The 13,803-nt window shown below is 49.9% G+C and overlaps 4 protein-coding genes across 20 annotated transcripts; 3 read left to right on the forward strand and 1 right to left on the reverse strand.

Annotated features, from left to right (window-relative positions):
• Positions 1–50: 50 nt before the first annotated feature.
• LOC144084639 (beta-1,4-galactosyltransferase 3-like) lies at positions 51–2,527 on the reverse strand. 6 transcript variants are annotated; one of them, XM_077613252.1, is made up of 7 exons: positions 2,396–2,527; positions 2,067–2,267; positions 1,741–1,979; positions 1,205–1,395; positions 499–621; positions 318–422; positions 51–256 (listed from the first exon to the last, which is right to left on the reverse strand). In XM_077613252.1, the coding sequence occupies exons 2-7, from the start codon at positions 2,212–2,214 to the stop codon at positions 121–123; spliced, it is 942 nt and encodes a 313-aa protein (XP_077469378.1). In that variant the 5' UTR covers positions 2,215–2,267; positions 2,396–2,527; the 3' UTR covers positions 51–120. The 6 variants fall into 6 exon arrangements, with proteins under 6 accessions (XP_077469378.1, XP_077469380.1, XP_077469376.1 ...); XM_077613254.1 differs by having other exon boundaries at positions 2,067–2,233; positions 2,331–2,443; XM_077613250.1 differs by having other exon boundaries at positions 2,354–2,424.
• A 314-nt stretch (positions 2,528–2,841) lies between these two features.
• On the forward strand, positions 2,842–6,619 carry znf365 (zinc finger protein 365). Of its 8 annotated transcripts, none has more exons than XM_077613245.1 (7): positions 2,998–3,188; positions 3,273–3,334; positions 3,457–3,819; positions 4,421–4,494; positions 4,576–4,691; positions 4,859–5,137; positions 5,613–6,619. In XM_077613245.1, exons 2-7 carry the CDS (start codon positions 3,316–3,318, stop codon positions 5,788–5,790), a joined length of 1,029 nt encoding a protein of 342 aa, XP_077469371.1. In that variant the 5' UTR covers positions 2,998–3,188; positions 3,273–3,315; the 3' UTR covers positions 5,791–6,619. The 8 variants fall into 8 exon arrangements, with proteins under 8 accessions (XP_077469368.1, XP_077469369.1, XP_077469371.1 ...); XM_077613246.1 differs by having other exon boundaries at positions 2,999–3,188; positions 4,421–4,691; positions 4,859–4,994; positions 5,091–5,137; XM_077613249.1 differs by having other exon boundaries at positions 2,999–3,188; positions 4,421–4,691; positions 4,859–4,994; positions 5,094–5,137.
• Positions 6,620–6,787: 168 nt separating this feature from the next.
• LOC144084640 (uncharacterized) lies at positions 6,788–8,517 on the forward strand. The gene has a single exon (XM_077613256.1). The coding sequence runs from the start codon at positions 7,083–7,085 to the stop codon at positions 7,893–7,895; it is 813 nt and encodes a 270-aa protein (XP_077469382.1). The 5' UTR covers positions 6,788–7,082; the 3' UTR covers positions 7,896–8,517.
• A 567-nt stretch (positions 8,518–9,084) lies between these two features.
• On the forward strand, positions 9,085–13,630 carry slc22a15 (solute carrier family 22 member 15). Of its 5 annotated transcripts, none has more exons than XM_077612913.1 (13): positions 9,087–9,287; positions 9,997–10,125; positions 10,296–10,428; positions 10,502–10,666; positions 11,650–11,779; positions 11,850–11,910; positions 11,983–12,152; positions 12,226–12,366; positions 12,579–12,664; positions 12,729–12,831; positions 12,892–12,964; positions 13,180–13,305; positions 13,369–13,630. In XM_077612913.1, the coding sequence occupies exons 1-13, from the start codon at positions 9,204–9,206 to the stop codon at positions 13,393–13,395; spliced, it is 1,428 nt and encodes a 475-aa protein (XP_077469039.1). In that variant the 5' UTR covers positions 9,087–9,203; the 3' UTR covers positions 13,396–13,630. The 5 variants fall into 5 exon arrangements, 2 of the variants coding, with proteins under 2 accessions (XP_077469038.1, XP_077469039.1); XR_013303820.1 differs by having other exon boundaries at positions 9,089–9,287; positions 12,729–12,769; positions 13,369–13,391; XR_013303818.1 differs by having other exon boundaries at positions 9,085–9,287; positions 12,892–13,305.
• Positions 13,631–13,803: the final 173 nt, after the last annotated feature.

Here is a 13,803-nt window from a genome sequence, read left to right on the forward strand (position 1 = left end):
CTTGGGTAGGTCGACCAGTGGTTGGAAACAAAATAGTATGCGAAACAACGGAACATTTTTCCATTTTTATTCATGTCTTGAAAGGTGTACACGTAAAGTAGAAAAGGTCGTCGGGTCAGGTCACGTTGGCTTTTCTCCCACGTCGATGGTGATGTGAGTGAAAAGAGCTTTCCGTTCTTTGGAGAGGAATTTGTAAGACACGGAGTTGAGGCCGTCCGAGCGCCAGTCCAGTTCGGTCCGTTTCAGGATGTCGAAGCTAGTGGGGTCAAAAGGGGTCAAAGGTGCCGCCACGGGTCGGCGAGGCAAAACGTACTCACTTGTGAGGGTTTTCCTCGTTTCCGGGGTCTCGTTCGTGCTTGATCATTTTGTAACGAGCGACTTTCACGGAGGGACGCACCACCTTCATGCCCGACAGACCCACTCTGGAGGGGAAACAAAACGGCACAGCTTCATAAAAGATGCCGACGAGGCGACTGCTTTTTTTCCTTTTCTTTTGACCTTTTCCACAAATCGTCGTCCTCTCTCCCCCAGCCCCAATACTGGTTGGAGAAACCGTTCATCTTCCTGAGCTGCTCGGGCGTCACGGCCACAACCCCGCCGAAATATTCGCGATACAGGAGCCTGCCGAGCCACGTGAAATTCAGAAAGACATTTTTTCCATTAGAGTTAAGGCTGTCCAAAATATGCAAAGCTATCTCTCAAATCCATTGGAACAAAGGCAGCAAAGGGAGGGGTGAATGTTTACTCAGAGATTGCTAAACTATACGAACAGATAAGTGAATTGAAACCAGTTTACTCTTTGTTTTCTGAAATGTACTCAAAGGTTGTTTTTTTTAAAAGGCATACCTGTCAACCTCTGCCGATAGCTGCCCTTATAAATGATTATGATTCCCCTTACAAACCCCCCAAAAACCTTACAAACACCGTACGAGTCGTACGGTGTTTGTAAGGTTTTGGGGGGGTTTGTAAGGGGAATCATAATCATTTATAAGGGCAGTTATCGGCAGAGGTTGACAGGTATGGGATAACATCTTGGGGTCTTCAACCAGCACCCCCAGTTTAGGACATTATAACTAGAGGGGCTCTGCATTTAATCCATTCCTGACTTTTAAACCTAGCTGATGGTTTTTTTTTTGCTAGCAGAAAATTAACGAAGGAAAAATGCCTTTTAGTCATTTCCATTTTGAAAAATGAGTGAAACAACCTGTAATCAAACTTGTCAATGGCCACCGCCAGGTGCGTGGGGTTGTAATTGTCGCAGGTGTAGGTGTTGCGGTCGTCCTCGGCCAGCAGGTCCACGTCGTGGAGGATGACGCAGCTCCATTCTCCGTCTCGGAGAACCTCCAAGATGCCGGCGTTCAGCAGGATGCCTTTGTTGAAAGTGCCCTGCCCCCACTGGAAGACGCCCCCCCAAAACACAGTCAAGCACATCTCAAGCCAAAGCGCTGGCGTTCGCCCCACGTCAACCGAGACGTTTTTGCCAAACTCCAATTTTCTACACCATATCGATAATCTTGTTCCTATTACACCAATCAAAACCCCTCCACAAAGCCCTTTAAATCAACAGGAACTGATCCAAAACCCACAGGAAGTGATGACCAACCATAAATGTGGAAGCTTGAAGGGGGAAAGGCCAAAATGTCCGAGTCCGTTAATCGTGGAAAAGGCTAAAAAACGATCATTAAATGTCTGGAAACGATTGGACGGAGCGTCCCGGGACCAAGCCTGACCGAGCCTCACCTGCTCCACCACGTAGATCCCGTAGTGGATCCGCTGCCTCTGCAGGAAAGGGTGAAGGTGGTCCAGCAGGTAGCGCAGGTGCGCCAACCGGGCCCGGTACGGTATCACGATAGCCGTGCGGTGGCGAGCTTGGCAACCCGGCGGGCTGTAAAATCCGCCCCTCCACAGCGCCCCGTTCCTCATTTCGATCTCGGCCAGGGTCGGGGGGGACGGGGGAGGCCGCGCACGGCGGGGTCCCGCTGCAAGACGCGGCGAGGTTCAGACCGGGACGTCCCCCCCGAAACTTTCCGAACGTCTGGAGGAGAAGGACTCGTCCGCTTCCTCACCCAGCAGCGGGGACGCCGCGTGGCAACCGGCCGCCGGCGGGGGCGTGGCCAAGAGGGCGCCGCGGAGGGCAAAGGTCGCCGCCACGGTCAAGGCCGCCAGCAAGGCCAGCGTGCGGCGGAGCCTCCGAAGGCGGCGGGAACACGCCATGGTCACTGCTGGAGTCACACTAAGTACTTGTCATGTTTTTTTCCCTCCTCTTTCTGGTTTAAAGTTTAAAAGATGTAACGGATTAAAGAGTTCAGAAGGTACAGCGTGCAACTTACTTACTGAAGCTTCGATTTCAGACCTGCGAGGCGGACGTGCAAAGCACTGTGAAGGCCACACTCACATGAAATATGGGTGCCTGCTCCAAGTCCGCTGTACCCTTCACCTCCACTGTCCTGATAATAAACGTGTGTGTGTGTGTTTGTGTTTGTGTGTGTGTGTGCGTGTGTGTTGTGTGTGCACAGGGTGCAAAGTGTGGAGAAAGGAGTTAGATTAGGCTAGCCCAGAATAATGACAGAATATGGCAAAATATTTGCATTATTCTGGTACATTTAGTTAGGAAAAAATATACTGGTTGTCTCAAGAGAAGGAACCAAAAATGTCATTTTTTTAAATTGCTTTATTTTTTTCCCCAAACTGGCTTTATTGTATTTTCTTTATTATTATTTTTTTCTTTTTTTTTTTTTAATAATTGAATGTATTCCTTCCTTTTTTGTACCGATTCTGGTCCGTTCCGGAAGTGCTTTACTTTGGAAGCGGAAGCACGAGGCTATATTCCGTCCGCTAACTTGACGGCTTAACCGTTTCAACCAGTGACGTCACGCGGGCATCTGGCGCGTGCACGTCTGGTCGTCTTCACACGCGCGCGCGCGCCCCCTGCCTCTGTCGAAGGTGCGCGCGCCTGCTGGGTAAGCGTGGGTACGTCTTTTCTTCTCCTTTCCCTTTCACTCAATCGATCGATCGATCCATCCATCCATCGATTGATTGATCGGCACCAGCTAGCTTCGCTGGCTTGCCGGCTAGCGTTAGCTTCCGTCTGGTTGAGCGTGACCTGTTACGCGCGTGCGTCTTCCTGACGTCATTCAACGTGAGACACTGGGTGAAGTGACGTCACACGTAGACCCGTCAGGTGCTAGGTAAATTATAATCTTAATAATGGAGCCATTGAAGTGAAAAATTGCCGAAATTAGGTATTTTTAAATGGGTGGAACATTTTACAGATGAAATTGTACCTCTCCACTCGAACCCCTGGCCTAGTGGAAAATGTTGCTAGTATTAAACGGTGATTTTTTCAAATATATCCATTCTATATCAAGAACCTGACAGCATACAACGCTAACTAACATATGGACATATCGCACAGTGTCCTAAAGTAGGCGTCCGTCTTGTCTGTCAATCATCCAGCAGTCATGCAGCAGCAGTTTTGTTCCGGTCCTTTCCGGGCCCGTTTCGGCGACCCCGACGCGGCGGAGGCCGGCTACCCGGCGGAGTACGACGGCTTCAGCATCACCGGCAAGCTCCCGCCGGGGCGCGACGCCAGCCTCCCGGCCCGTGGGGGGCGCCGCGGGCCGCACGCGCGCTCGCTGAGCGACGGCAGGGAGGCCGGCCGTTTCCTGGTCTCCAGGAGGCGGACCCAGAGCGTGGGCGTGGCGGCACCGGCCGAGGACAGCGAGGACGCCGCCTCGGACGAGACGCCGGATCACAGGGGAGGTTTCCGTCCCGACTCGGATTTGGACGAGGACCCGGAGTGGAACACGGACCTATCGGGTGAGCCTATCTCATCATCAAAGACACGTCTAAAGTCCATTGCGTCGAAAGGCGATGATCTCCCCGATAATTTCCTTCTCCCCACTTTTTGACGGGGCGGCATCATCAAAGATGTTTTAGATATAATATTTAGATTTTTTTTATATAAATGGATTAAAAGAACTAGATTAAAAGCCCTCAATATTCAGTTTTTTATAGATCTAAAACAATGTTTATTTTAGCTTTTTTAATATATTTTTAGATTTTACAAAATGATTTTTGAACTAAAAAATGGATTAAAAAATTAAAATTATTGCTTTAAAATGGGGAAAATTGGGAAATTTAATATACATCTATACTCTTCATTTTAATTTGATGATTTACTTTCCCGGGCCACACAAAATGATGCGGCGGGCCAGATTTGGCCCCCGGGCCGCCACTTTGACACAGGTGCTCTAGCATGTCACACCAGCATTAACACAGCCATGTTTAATGCATTTTTTTTAACGTATGAGCACAAAGCACATTTGATGGCGGGCAAATATCGGAGTCCTTCCGCCCACTTTTTGACGTCACGAGATCCTCGAAGACGCCGTTCCCACGTCCGTCCTTTTCCCGCCAGGTGGCGATCTTTCTCGCGACCGGGCGTCGCCCGCCCGCGGCGCGGCCGAGGTCCTGCAGCGGCGTCTGGCGCGGGTGAGGACGGAGCTGGCGCGGGCCGACACGCGGCTGCTCTGCGAGCGCGCCCACTCGCGCCATTTGTCGCGGGAGCGGCAGGAAGTGGCGGAGAAGGAGCGCTCGCTGAGCCGGCAGGTGGACGTGGCCGTCACCGTCATCGCCGCCCTCAAGGAGCAGATCAACGCCTCGGAAAGCGAGCTGGAGTGGCGAGAAAGGTCCGTTTTTTTTTTTCATCCTTGAAAGTTTGGCAGATGTTTTTCATGGGAAAATACTCACGCTGACGTTCCCTAGCCAGTTTAACTCGGCGGATAGACGTCCGATGTCTTTCAAGTGGGACGGTTTGCCACCCAAAGTGGAATGATTGTGGCGCTTGTGCTCGCAGGCAGGTTCTGAGCATCCAAAAGTTTCTGGACGCGGCGGCGCGCCAAGAGACCAGCGGCAAGGTCCGGATCCAGCGCTTCATCGAGAACCTGCTGAGACGCATCGCGCTGGCCGAGATGCTCCTGGAGGACTACCAGGTGGCCCCATCGAGCGCGGAGACGCCGGCGAGCCGTCGCCGCGCCGCCGCATCGACCCCGCCGTCCGCTCTCACCCGCGTCGTCTTCTCTCTTCAGCAGCGGCGGACGCCGAGCGACGAACCCCGGAGCGTCACCAAGAGCAGGTGGGCCGCACGCTCGCCGATTTTCCGCCCCTCAAGATGTGTCACTCAACCATTTTCATGCAAACGTCTTTAACCAATAACTTTTTTTCTTCTCAAAATCGCATCTACAGTGCATACCTGTCAACCTCTGCCGATAACTGCCCTTATAAATGATCATTACCCAGAAAGCCCTCTTCATGCGCGTTGTGCGTTTCCTGGTCGAAACTCGTCTGAATAAATCGTTCGGTCCTCGTAGATATTGTAGTTATACACGAAAGAGATGCGGCAAAAAAGACAGTGCGCTACAATGATAAACAGCCTCTCATGTCATGGCCACCTGGCTTGGTCGCATCTCGAAATTTTAATCGTATCGCGAGCGAATTATTCGATCTAAATGTTCGTCGTACCACGAGCATGTTGTATCACGAGGTATCACTGTACTTGATAAGGCACCATCTTGTGTTGACCAAAAGGAATTTTTGAACTGTTTCTCCAGGTCGGCGGGATGTCAGCTGTCGCCCGGTCTCCACGGCAACGCGGCGGCTGGGCCCCATACCCCGCCGGGGGACCGGCGCGACCTGCGCGAGCGTCTGGCACGCTCGTCGCGTCTCTTCTGTCGACCCGAACACCGGGACGACATCTGGAACCAGCCGTGGACTGGCTACCGGGCCTAACTCGGGACTTTTCGCTCGCTCGTCAGTCGCTTTCGAAGGCGGCGTGTCAGCTCGTAAGGACTGAATTGGAATGTCAATATGGTGGCATGAAAGTATAAAGAAGTACCTTGCAGCTAAATTAGCTGCATTGAATCCATTCGTGTTCCGTGACGTATTGACTGTAGATAGTATAAAAATATTACATTCATGTTGATATACGTCACGTGAGCGACACCCCTCCGTTTGATATGGCATCTTTCTGGGCGATAGTGTATTCTACACTTCATACAAATGTTGTAGAAAAGTGGCGTGATTTCAGAGTACCGTGCGTTCGTGCGTTTTGTACAAACTCCTTCAAATGTTGTGGCACGTCACGTCAAAGGTTGTCAAAAGTGCCGAGGATCTTCTTAGTGGAAACAAACCCTATCGAGATTTGAGTTTGTGCGCTGGTATGTAAATAGCAAAAGCCGCAGTGATGTTTGTTGCCATTGTACCACAGAGGGGTAACGTTCGCATCCGTATTGCACCGATAGCACATTCAAATGAAGAACTTGGGGAGTACTCAGAAATAACATTGTCAATAAGTATACTATATCCAACTCATTTCAATAGGTTTGCCATTATTGACGTCCCATCCATTTGAAATGGGACGGCGGCAGCGAACGTTAGTTGAAGCGGATGGGATGTCTAAAATATTATGAAATCTGGCACGTTGACAAGTTTAAAACATGGACGTCACACGCAAGTGGAAAACAAAAACCACAAATGTGCCATCGACTCGCTGCTTTTTGTGCTTTAACTCTTCATTGTGTGAATGAGTTAAATACTATTAAAAAACAACTTGAGTGTTTCTGTCTGAATTCATTTGAACTCCATTGATATATCTTTTATGAAGTGTATAACTTGTTAACTGCAACTTGCTATTGATGCCTAAATATCCGGCGTCGAGTTGGTTCCGGTATTAAAAAATGCTGTCCCTCTGTTCGCCTGATTAAAATTGGCTTTACAAAAGTTACAAGCTGAAGCAGAGCTCAGTGACGGAGGGTGAAGGAGCACAGTCGTACGAAGTCTCTCTTGTGCTCGTTGGTTAACATTTACGGAGACGACCAACAGTCTGATTGGACACGACACTGGGATCATCTTGTCAGGCATGGACGCAGAAACGCATCTAAGGGCGTAGTCCTCACCGACGGAAACGGCGTCAATTTTGTTGTTGCGTTAGATACTTGTTTTGACGGTGGTTCGAATTCAAGTAGGTGAACCTTGCTTGAGACTTTTATCTTGGAATCCAAGTGATCCGTGAGCGAGCGAGGATGACGCCAGAGGTGTTTTTCACCTTGATTTTGTTGCTCGTGCGCGCCGCCGTCGGGAAAGACGTCCACTTCGCCCCGGGGGAGGTCTTGAAACTTGATCCCAACATTTCAACCGCCGACATCAAGATCCTGGAGTGGTCGCGCAACGACGACCTTTTTGCCGAGTGGCACGCTAGTGACCACAAGTATTACGGCGCCGAAAACGTGAAAAGTCGTAGCCGCCTGGAGCCGGAAACCGGCGTGCTGCATATCAAGGACGCGGTCCCCACCGACGCGGGCACCTACAAGCTGACCCTCAACAACGTGGAGCTGAAGGAAGCGTTGGTCGCCATCTTCGTCCGCCGTCTGAAGACGCCCAAAGTGCATCTGAGCCCGACCAAGTGCTCGTCCCTTTCCGAGACCTGCACGTTGCACTGCTCGGTCAACCTCACCGACGCGGAACCCGTCCAATTCTTTTGGAGAGCCGAGCCCGTAAAGGAAACTCGCGGGGGGAAAAATCACCTCGACATCAGCCGGGAGAACAATCGGGTGGGCAGCTTCGTGTGCGTAGCCAAGAACCCGTTGGGCTCGGTCGAGAGCGAGCCCTTCGTCAACCCCTTCTATGGGGACAACAGCTGGAGCGGGGGCGCCATCGCGGCCCTGGTGGTGGGACTGCTGGTCCTGGTGGTCCTTTTGGTGCTGCTTTGGCGCTACTTCGAGGCTGTGCGCCAATTTTTCCAGCGGCTCTTTTGCGGCTCGGTAGACAAATCGGAGGCGGAAGGCGAAATGATGAACAGTCCGCCGGAACGCTCCGGGCACCACGCGGTGACGTAAACGCCGCCTCCGGATGCTTGACACGTTAGCTTTTGCATAAAAATAAACAAGGGGGAAAAAACCAAAAAGTCAAGTCAAAGTCAAAAGCCTTTGTTGGCATTATACAACAACTGCGTATAACGAAATGAGTTGTGCTACTCCAGAAAGTGTTTCCCCAATAAAAAACGTAGGTCATTTAAGCCCCCCCCCCCGCACTTAGAATATTCAACATGAATGTGAACATGCTTTTCTTGTACTCTTTTTATTTTATTTTTATCTATCAACTTGCGCACTTGTTTACGTACGCTGCCATTGCTCCGAGATGCCGCAAAATGCTAGCAAAGCACTTTTCCCTTTGTTTAACCCTGCCGAACTTATTGAAGGTGCCGGATGTCCCGCATTTTTCAAACGAGGGTAGATGGATGAAACGAGCCAGGTCCGGCTCGGGAGCCTCAGGTTGCCGGCCTCTACTTGGACATCATTATTAATGAAATAGTTAAAATTGCTTGTCCCTTATATCGTACAAAATGGCTGAACAGATGATGATGCAAATGTACCAGATGAAGGAGTTTGTCAGAGTTATTGTTATACAAGTTGTTGCTGTTTATTTTTTGTGCCTGAGAATAAATTTGCCAGATGATAAGTATGTTTTGTTGAAGCTCTCTGCATACTCGCCTTGGAAAAAGCCTCACGTAAAGCGTTGAGTAATGTTGCAGCGAGCATAGCTCTAAAATTTAGAGCTATGCTCGCTGCAACATTACTCAATGTAATCCACAATTCCTGCTTTCCAAGTGCTTGCCACCCTGCCCGAGATGGTCGATAGACGTCAGTTGGCCTTCAAATTTCTCACTAGTAGAGATCCAATCATCAAAATGGATTGGACATTGGCACCATCATTGGCAGCCAATGAGTAAATGTACTTATTTAGTATGAAAAGAGAAAAAAGTTTGGTACAGTATTGGCATCAGCACTAACGTGACATCCATGCAACACAAAGTCGATACAGAAAATCAATTTCATTTAGAAAAAAAAAAGGAAATGGTTAAATGTAATAAAGGAGTTTGTTATAATTTTTTTAAATTTGTAGTTATTTTCCCAGATTTTTTTCCCACTTGGGACTTTTCTAATGTATTTAATAATAAGTGCATGCCGAACTACTTAGCATAAATTGAAAATTCCCATTTGCATTTGTTCATCACGCTGAAACAAAACGGGTGCCTTTTCCACTGGCACGGAGCCGGAAGTGATGGGCGGTGTTTACCTCGTCTTTTCATCTTGGCTGCTGCCGACTCGAGCGTACACGGCGGTGTCAGCAAATTGCAGCCTGGAATGGATGTGGAAGAAGCTTTTCAGATTGTCGGAGAGTTTGGCGCCTACCAGAAGCGAGCCGTTGCCATTTTGGCTCTGACGCAGGTCAGTCGTGAGCAAGTTCGAGGCTTAAATGACTTCACCCGATAGGAAACAGATCCCCAAACGCGTTCGAGTAGTGACGTGGCGCACGTTTTCGCCTCTTTAAACACGACATGATGGGCGATGCATTTACTACGTATGTATGATTATTGGACTGTCTCGGTAGAGTTGCTAATTGTTTTCGCGAGTTCATATAGCGTCAAACTCAGCGATAGAAGGAAATTGACAATTGCCATTATTTCTGTACTTTATGGAATTTCGACTTGATTTTTAATACTGGTCATTTTTGGTCGTTAACTTATTAGATTAGATTTATGAACAAACTACGGTCGACGGTTTGTTGATTTAGCTAATTCTGCGCTGAATGATGACGTATATTTTTGGGCGGGCTAGATCGCAGCTGGATGACGTGCAGCGCGATAAAATGCTTCGTTCGATTTTTGCCTACAATCTTTTTTTTGTCTCCAATTCTTTTTTCCAGGGCGTTAAAATGTTGTCATGTTCATCTATAAACTTGTTTTTTTTACACACGTGGTGCCTTTTTAACGTCAAGATGATAACAAAGATTCAGAGCTGTTTTTTATATTCAAAACTGGTTCCACTCGTTACTTACCTTGTTTAGAAACAATAAGGATTCTTATCACTTTTATCTCAACTCATCCGTGTTAACGTAGCTTGTCCTAGTTTCAAGCATCTTTTTCACCTGTTTCAGGTGTACATGGCGTGTCAGTCCATGCTGGTGGTACTGGTGGGAGCCACTCCTGACTTCCACGTGGAGAAGCACGACGACGGCCAGTCCTCTGTCACATTTTTCGGTGACGTGGACTCCATTGTCACCGAGGTGCGGGACCGACCGACCGACCGTGTGCGCTAGGTTCGCTTTATGAAATAGCAACCTATTTTTGAAAAGAACTATCCATTCTAGGCGGAAGCATATTGAAAAAGAGGGCCGTATGTCACCGTATATTATCACGACTTTGCCACGAATGTTCCTCCAATTGTTCTCCTCAGTGGCTCCTGGTCAAGCAGCAGGCCTACAAGGTCAGCTTAGCTGGATCACTCTTCTTCGCCGGCCTCCTGCTGGGGAGCTTCGTATTCGGACCGCTCTCCGACACCGTCGGCAGGAGACCGGTTTACTTGTCGGGTGAGGGCCGCGTGGCGCCGCCACACCCGCGCTGAGCTAGGACACGGACGTGACACGGCGCCACGTGGCGCAGCTCTGTTTTGCGAGGTGCTGCTGGGCTACGCCACGGCGGCGTCTCCGACCTTCGAGCTGTTCGCCGCCTCGCGCCTGCTGGCGGGCGTGATGAACGGCGCCATCGGCCTGGTCTGCTTCATCCTGACCCAAGAGTACGTGGGCAAGTCCTACTGGGCCTCCGCAGGTATTTTTGTTTTTTTTAAGCAACGAGAAATTTGACCTATTTGATGTGTCGATAAAACCAAACAGCAAACCAATTGAAATCAGTACAGTGGTACCTCGAGATACGAGCTTAATCTGTTCCGGGACTGAGCTCGTCTGGGGGGCTTTATCCACGGCAACAATGCACTCGTAAACGAACAAACAAATTTAAATTAACTTGGATAACTATATACAGACACTCAATGTTTAATGTAACTTCAAACAAAACTAAATTCTAAATTTGTTGTCATCTTTTTTTTACCTTACGTAGTTGTACGGGTTGACACCACCTGGCCGCTCCGCCCAAGTCTTCAAAACGAACGCATCAAGAGTTGTTTGTTTTTGTCAACCCTTCAAAATATTTCGATAATGTCGCATACAAATGTCCTCCTCACAATAGGATAACGCACGACCACTTGCCAACGAGAAATAGTCTTTAAAGAACGATCGCGGGAGCTTCTTTCCTTAGAAAGAATAACAGGAAATACAATAGTTGAGCCATTGATTGTGGGTAATGAAGTTTTATTCTGAGAAAGGTTGCCATTGCCTATCGGTCGGTGTTGTGTGCACAAGTATACTTCATTACCCAGAAAGCCCTCTTTTTGCCCGCGCGTTGTGCGTTTCCTGCTCTTAGGAGAAACTCGTCTGAATTAATCGGCCCGTGCTCGTAGATATTGTTATACATGAAAGATATGCAAAAAAGACCTGGCTTGGTCGCATCACAAAATTTTGATCGCATGACGGGCGAATTATTCGATCGAAATTTCCGCCGTAAGACGAGAATTTTGTATGACGAGCGGTCGTATGACGAGGTACCACTGTATTTGATGTGTCGATGAAATCAAACAGCAAACCAATTGAAATTTGTATTATGATAGTAAATATGGTAAATATAGCACGTGAATACATAGACATTTCGACATCCCAATATGTTAAAATAAAAGAAAAAATGCGCATGTGCGGCAGGCACGGTGACCAGCGTGACCTTTGCGGTGGGCATCGCCCTCTTCGCCGCCCTGGGTTTCGCCATTCGGCCGTGGAGGACCCTGGCGGCGGCGGCCAACACTTGGGGGGTCCTGTGCTTCCTGCTGTCCTTGTAAGCGCCCCGCGGCCGGCAAACCACCACCACCGCCGCTCGCTACCGTCGTCTTCTCCGCTCTTCCCAGAACGCTCCCGGAGTCGCCACGCTGGCTCTACTGTCGTGACCGCATCCGACAGGCGGAGGAGGTGGGTCCGGTGGGGTCCGGTCTGGGGATGGGACCTTCTAATCTCCCTGCCTTCATTTCTCCGCGTGCGCAGGTGATGCGCGACATGGCGCTGGCCAACGGACGTCCCGCTAGCGAGCTGACGTTGCGGCGGGCGGGCGGAAAGAGCGGCCAAGTCGGCGGCGTCGGCGGCGGGTCGGGCGTCCTCCAGCTGGCGACCCACCCTGTCCTCCGCTTCAGAACGCTCGTGCTCACGTACATTTGGTGAGGACGGCGAGGGAAGCGGCTGGAAAGAAAAGCAAACTTGTTTTTGTTTTCTTATTTTGCCGCCGTCCAGGTACGTGTGCAGCCTGGTGTACTATGGGCTGACACTGGGCGCCGGCGACATGTCGGGAAACCGCTACCTGAACGTGGCCATGTCCGGCCTGGTGGAGCTGCCCGCCTATCCGCTCTGCGTCTACTTCATGAACAAACCCTGGTGAGATGCCACCAATGGCCTGTCAAGTTTCTCCTGGACATTTACATTGCACCATTTTGCCTGATCAAAAAATAGAACTCAAAGCAAGGGCTTTACTCTGTATTTTAATGAGCGGATTTTTTAATGATTATGTTTTTATTGCCCACGGCCGCCGGGCGACAAGTTTGAAAGCCCCCCCCCCCCCGTCTAATGGCCACCCGTTGGCTTTCCAGGGCCGGCCGACGGAAGAGTTTATCCACTTTCCTGTGCTTGGCGGCTCTATCCTGCCTGTGTACCATCTTCATCCCGGAGGACGCCGGTGAGACGCCATCCCCGCCGCGAAGAAAGCGTCAGCGACCGACCGCCACGTCTTTTCCGCGCAGTGTCGGCGGCGGCGGCCTCGGCGCTGTTGGGAAAACTGACGGTGAGCGCGGCGTTCAACATCCTCTACGTGTACACGTCGGAGCTGTACCCCACGGCGGTCAGGTGAGCCGCGTCCGGCTTGTAAAATAAAGACGCGCGCCGCTATTGTTTCGCCGCTTTCAGGAACGCCGGTCTGGGGGTTTGCGCCACGTCCTGCCGAATCGGGGGGATTCTCGCTCCCTTTGTTCCTAACATGGTGAGAAAAAACATTCTCGGCCTTCTCCGTATTCCGGCACATTCGCTCTCTTTCTTCAAACGCGTCGGACGCCTTCTAGTGATGCCGCTGGGCCTGAGGAAGGAGAAATTTGTTGTTTTTTTATTCATTGGGCGGCAATTTGAAGGATCGCCCCCCTCCCTACTCCTTTCAATTCCACGTGAAGCAAGCTGTGGTGCGTTTGCTTGCGTTTTCAGCGTCGGCTGTCCAACGCGCTGCCGTTTGCCGTCTTCTGCTTGAGCGGCCTCTCCGCCGGGGCCTTGGTGCTCCTGCTGCCCGAGACGCTGGGCGCGCCGTCGGAAGAGCTCCTCTTGGAGAACCGGGTGAGGCTTCACCACAAAGCAGCGCCGATTGTCATTTTATCTTCTCATCTGACGCTTTTGCAGCCTCTCCTCTATGAGGACGAGCAGTGAGGAAGGGGACGGACTCGGAGGCGGACCCCGTCACGCTTCTGCCAGCTGCTCTTTGCTCAAAGTGAGCCAAGACAAACAGGAACTTTGAACAAAAATTGCAAAAGATCTCTTTTTTTTGCAATGCTGCCTCAGCTTGTTTCATGATGAAACCTTTTTCTATAATAATCATGTGTAGATTTCTCTATTTTTTCATGGAGTTTTGTCTTATAATAAAAAAAAAGGAATTGAACCAGCATCTCGCCTACTAAAATAATATTCAAAACTGTTAAAGTCAAGTGTGTCTTTTAAATGACAGCCAGTCCAATCCTTTTGAAGTGGGTGGGAGGGCAGCAAAGGATCATTCATTCAGTCTATATTTGGGAGGAAAAAAAACTAAGGCTTTTCGCGAAGGATTTTAGTATTTAGAGA

Source organism: Stigmatopora argus, chromosome 11, assembly GCF_051989625.1.
Source record: "Stigmatopora argus isolate UIUO_Sarg chromosome 11, RoL_Sarg_1.0, whole genome shotgun sequence".
In the NCBI taxonomy this organism is placed as follows: domain Eukaryota; kingdom Metazoa; phylum Chordata; class Actinopteri; order Syngnathiformes; family Syngnathidae; genus Stigmatopora; species Stigmatopora argus.

Excerpts from the sequence above, each read along its gene's own strand:
- LOC144084640 (XM_077613256.1), top strand. The coding sequence starts at position 7,083 with ATGACGCCAGAGGTGTTTTTCACCTTGATTTTGTTGCTCGTGCGCGCC.
- slc22a15 (XM_077612912.1), top strand. The coding sequence starts at position 9,204 with ATGGATGTGGAAGAAGCTTTTCAGATTGTCGGAGAGTTTGGCGCCTAC. Across the intron at positions 10,126-10,295 it reads TGGACTCCATTGTCACCGAG|TGGCTCCTGGTCAAGCAGCA; the intron begins GTGCGGGACCGA and ends TGTTCTCCTCAG. Across the intron at positions 11,780-11,849 it reads CTGTGCTTCCTGCTGTCCTT|AACGCTCCCGGAGTCGCCAC; the intron begins GTAAGCGCCCCG and ends CGCTCTTCCCAG.
- znf365 (XM_077613240.1), top strand. Across the intron at positions 3,820-4,420 it reads GTGGAACACGGACCTATCGG|GTGGCGATCTTTCTCGCGAC; the intron begins GTGAGCCTATCT and ends TTTTCCCGCCAG. Across the intron at positions 4,692-4,858 it reads GAGCTGGAGTGGCGAGAAAG|GCAGGTTCTGAGCATCCAAA; the intron begins GTCCGTTTTTTT and ends TTGTGCTCGCAG.
- LOC144084639 (XM_077613252.1), bottom strand. The coding sequence starts at position 2,214 with ATGGCGTGTTCCCGCCGCCTTCGGAGGCTCCGCCGCACGCTGGCCTTG. Across the intron at positions 622-1,204 it reads ATTGACAAGTTTGATTACAG|GCTCCTGTATCGCGAATATT; the intron begins GTTGTTTCACTC and ends GTGGCTCGGCAG. Across the intron at positions 423-498 it reads GACGACGATTTGTGGAAAAG|AGTGGGTCTGTCGGGCATGA; the intron begins GTCAAAAGAAAA and ends TTTCCCCTCCAG.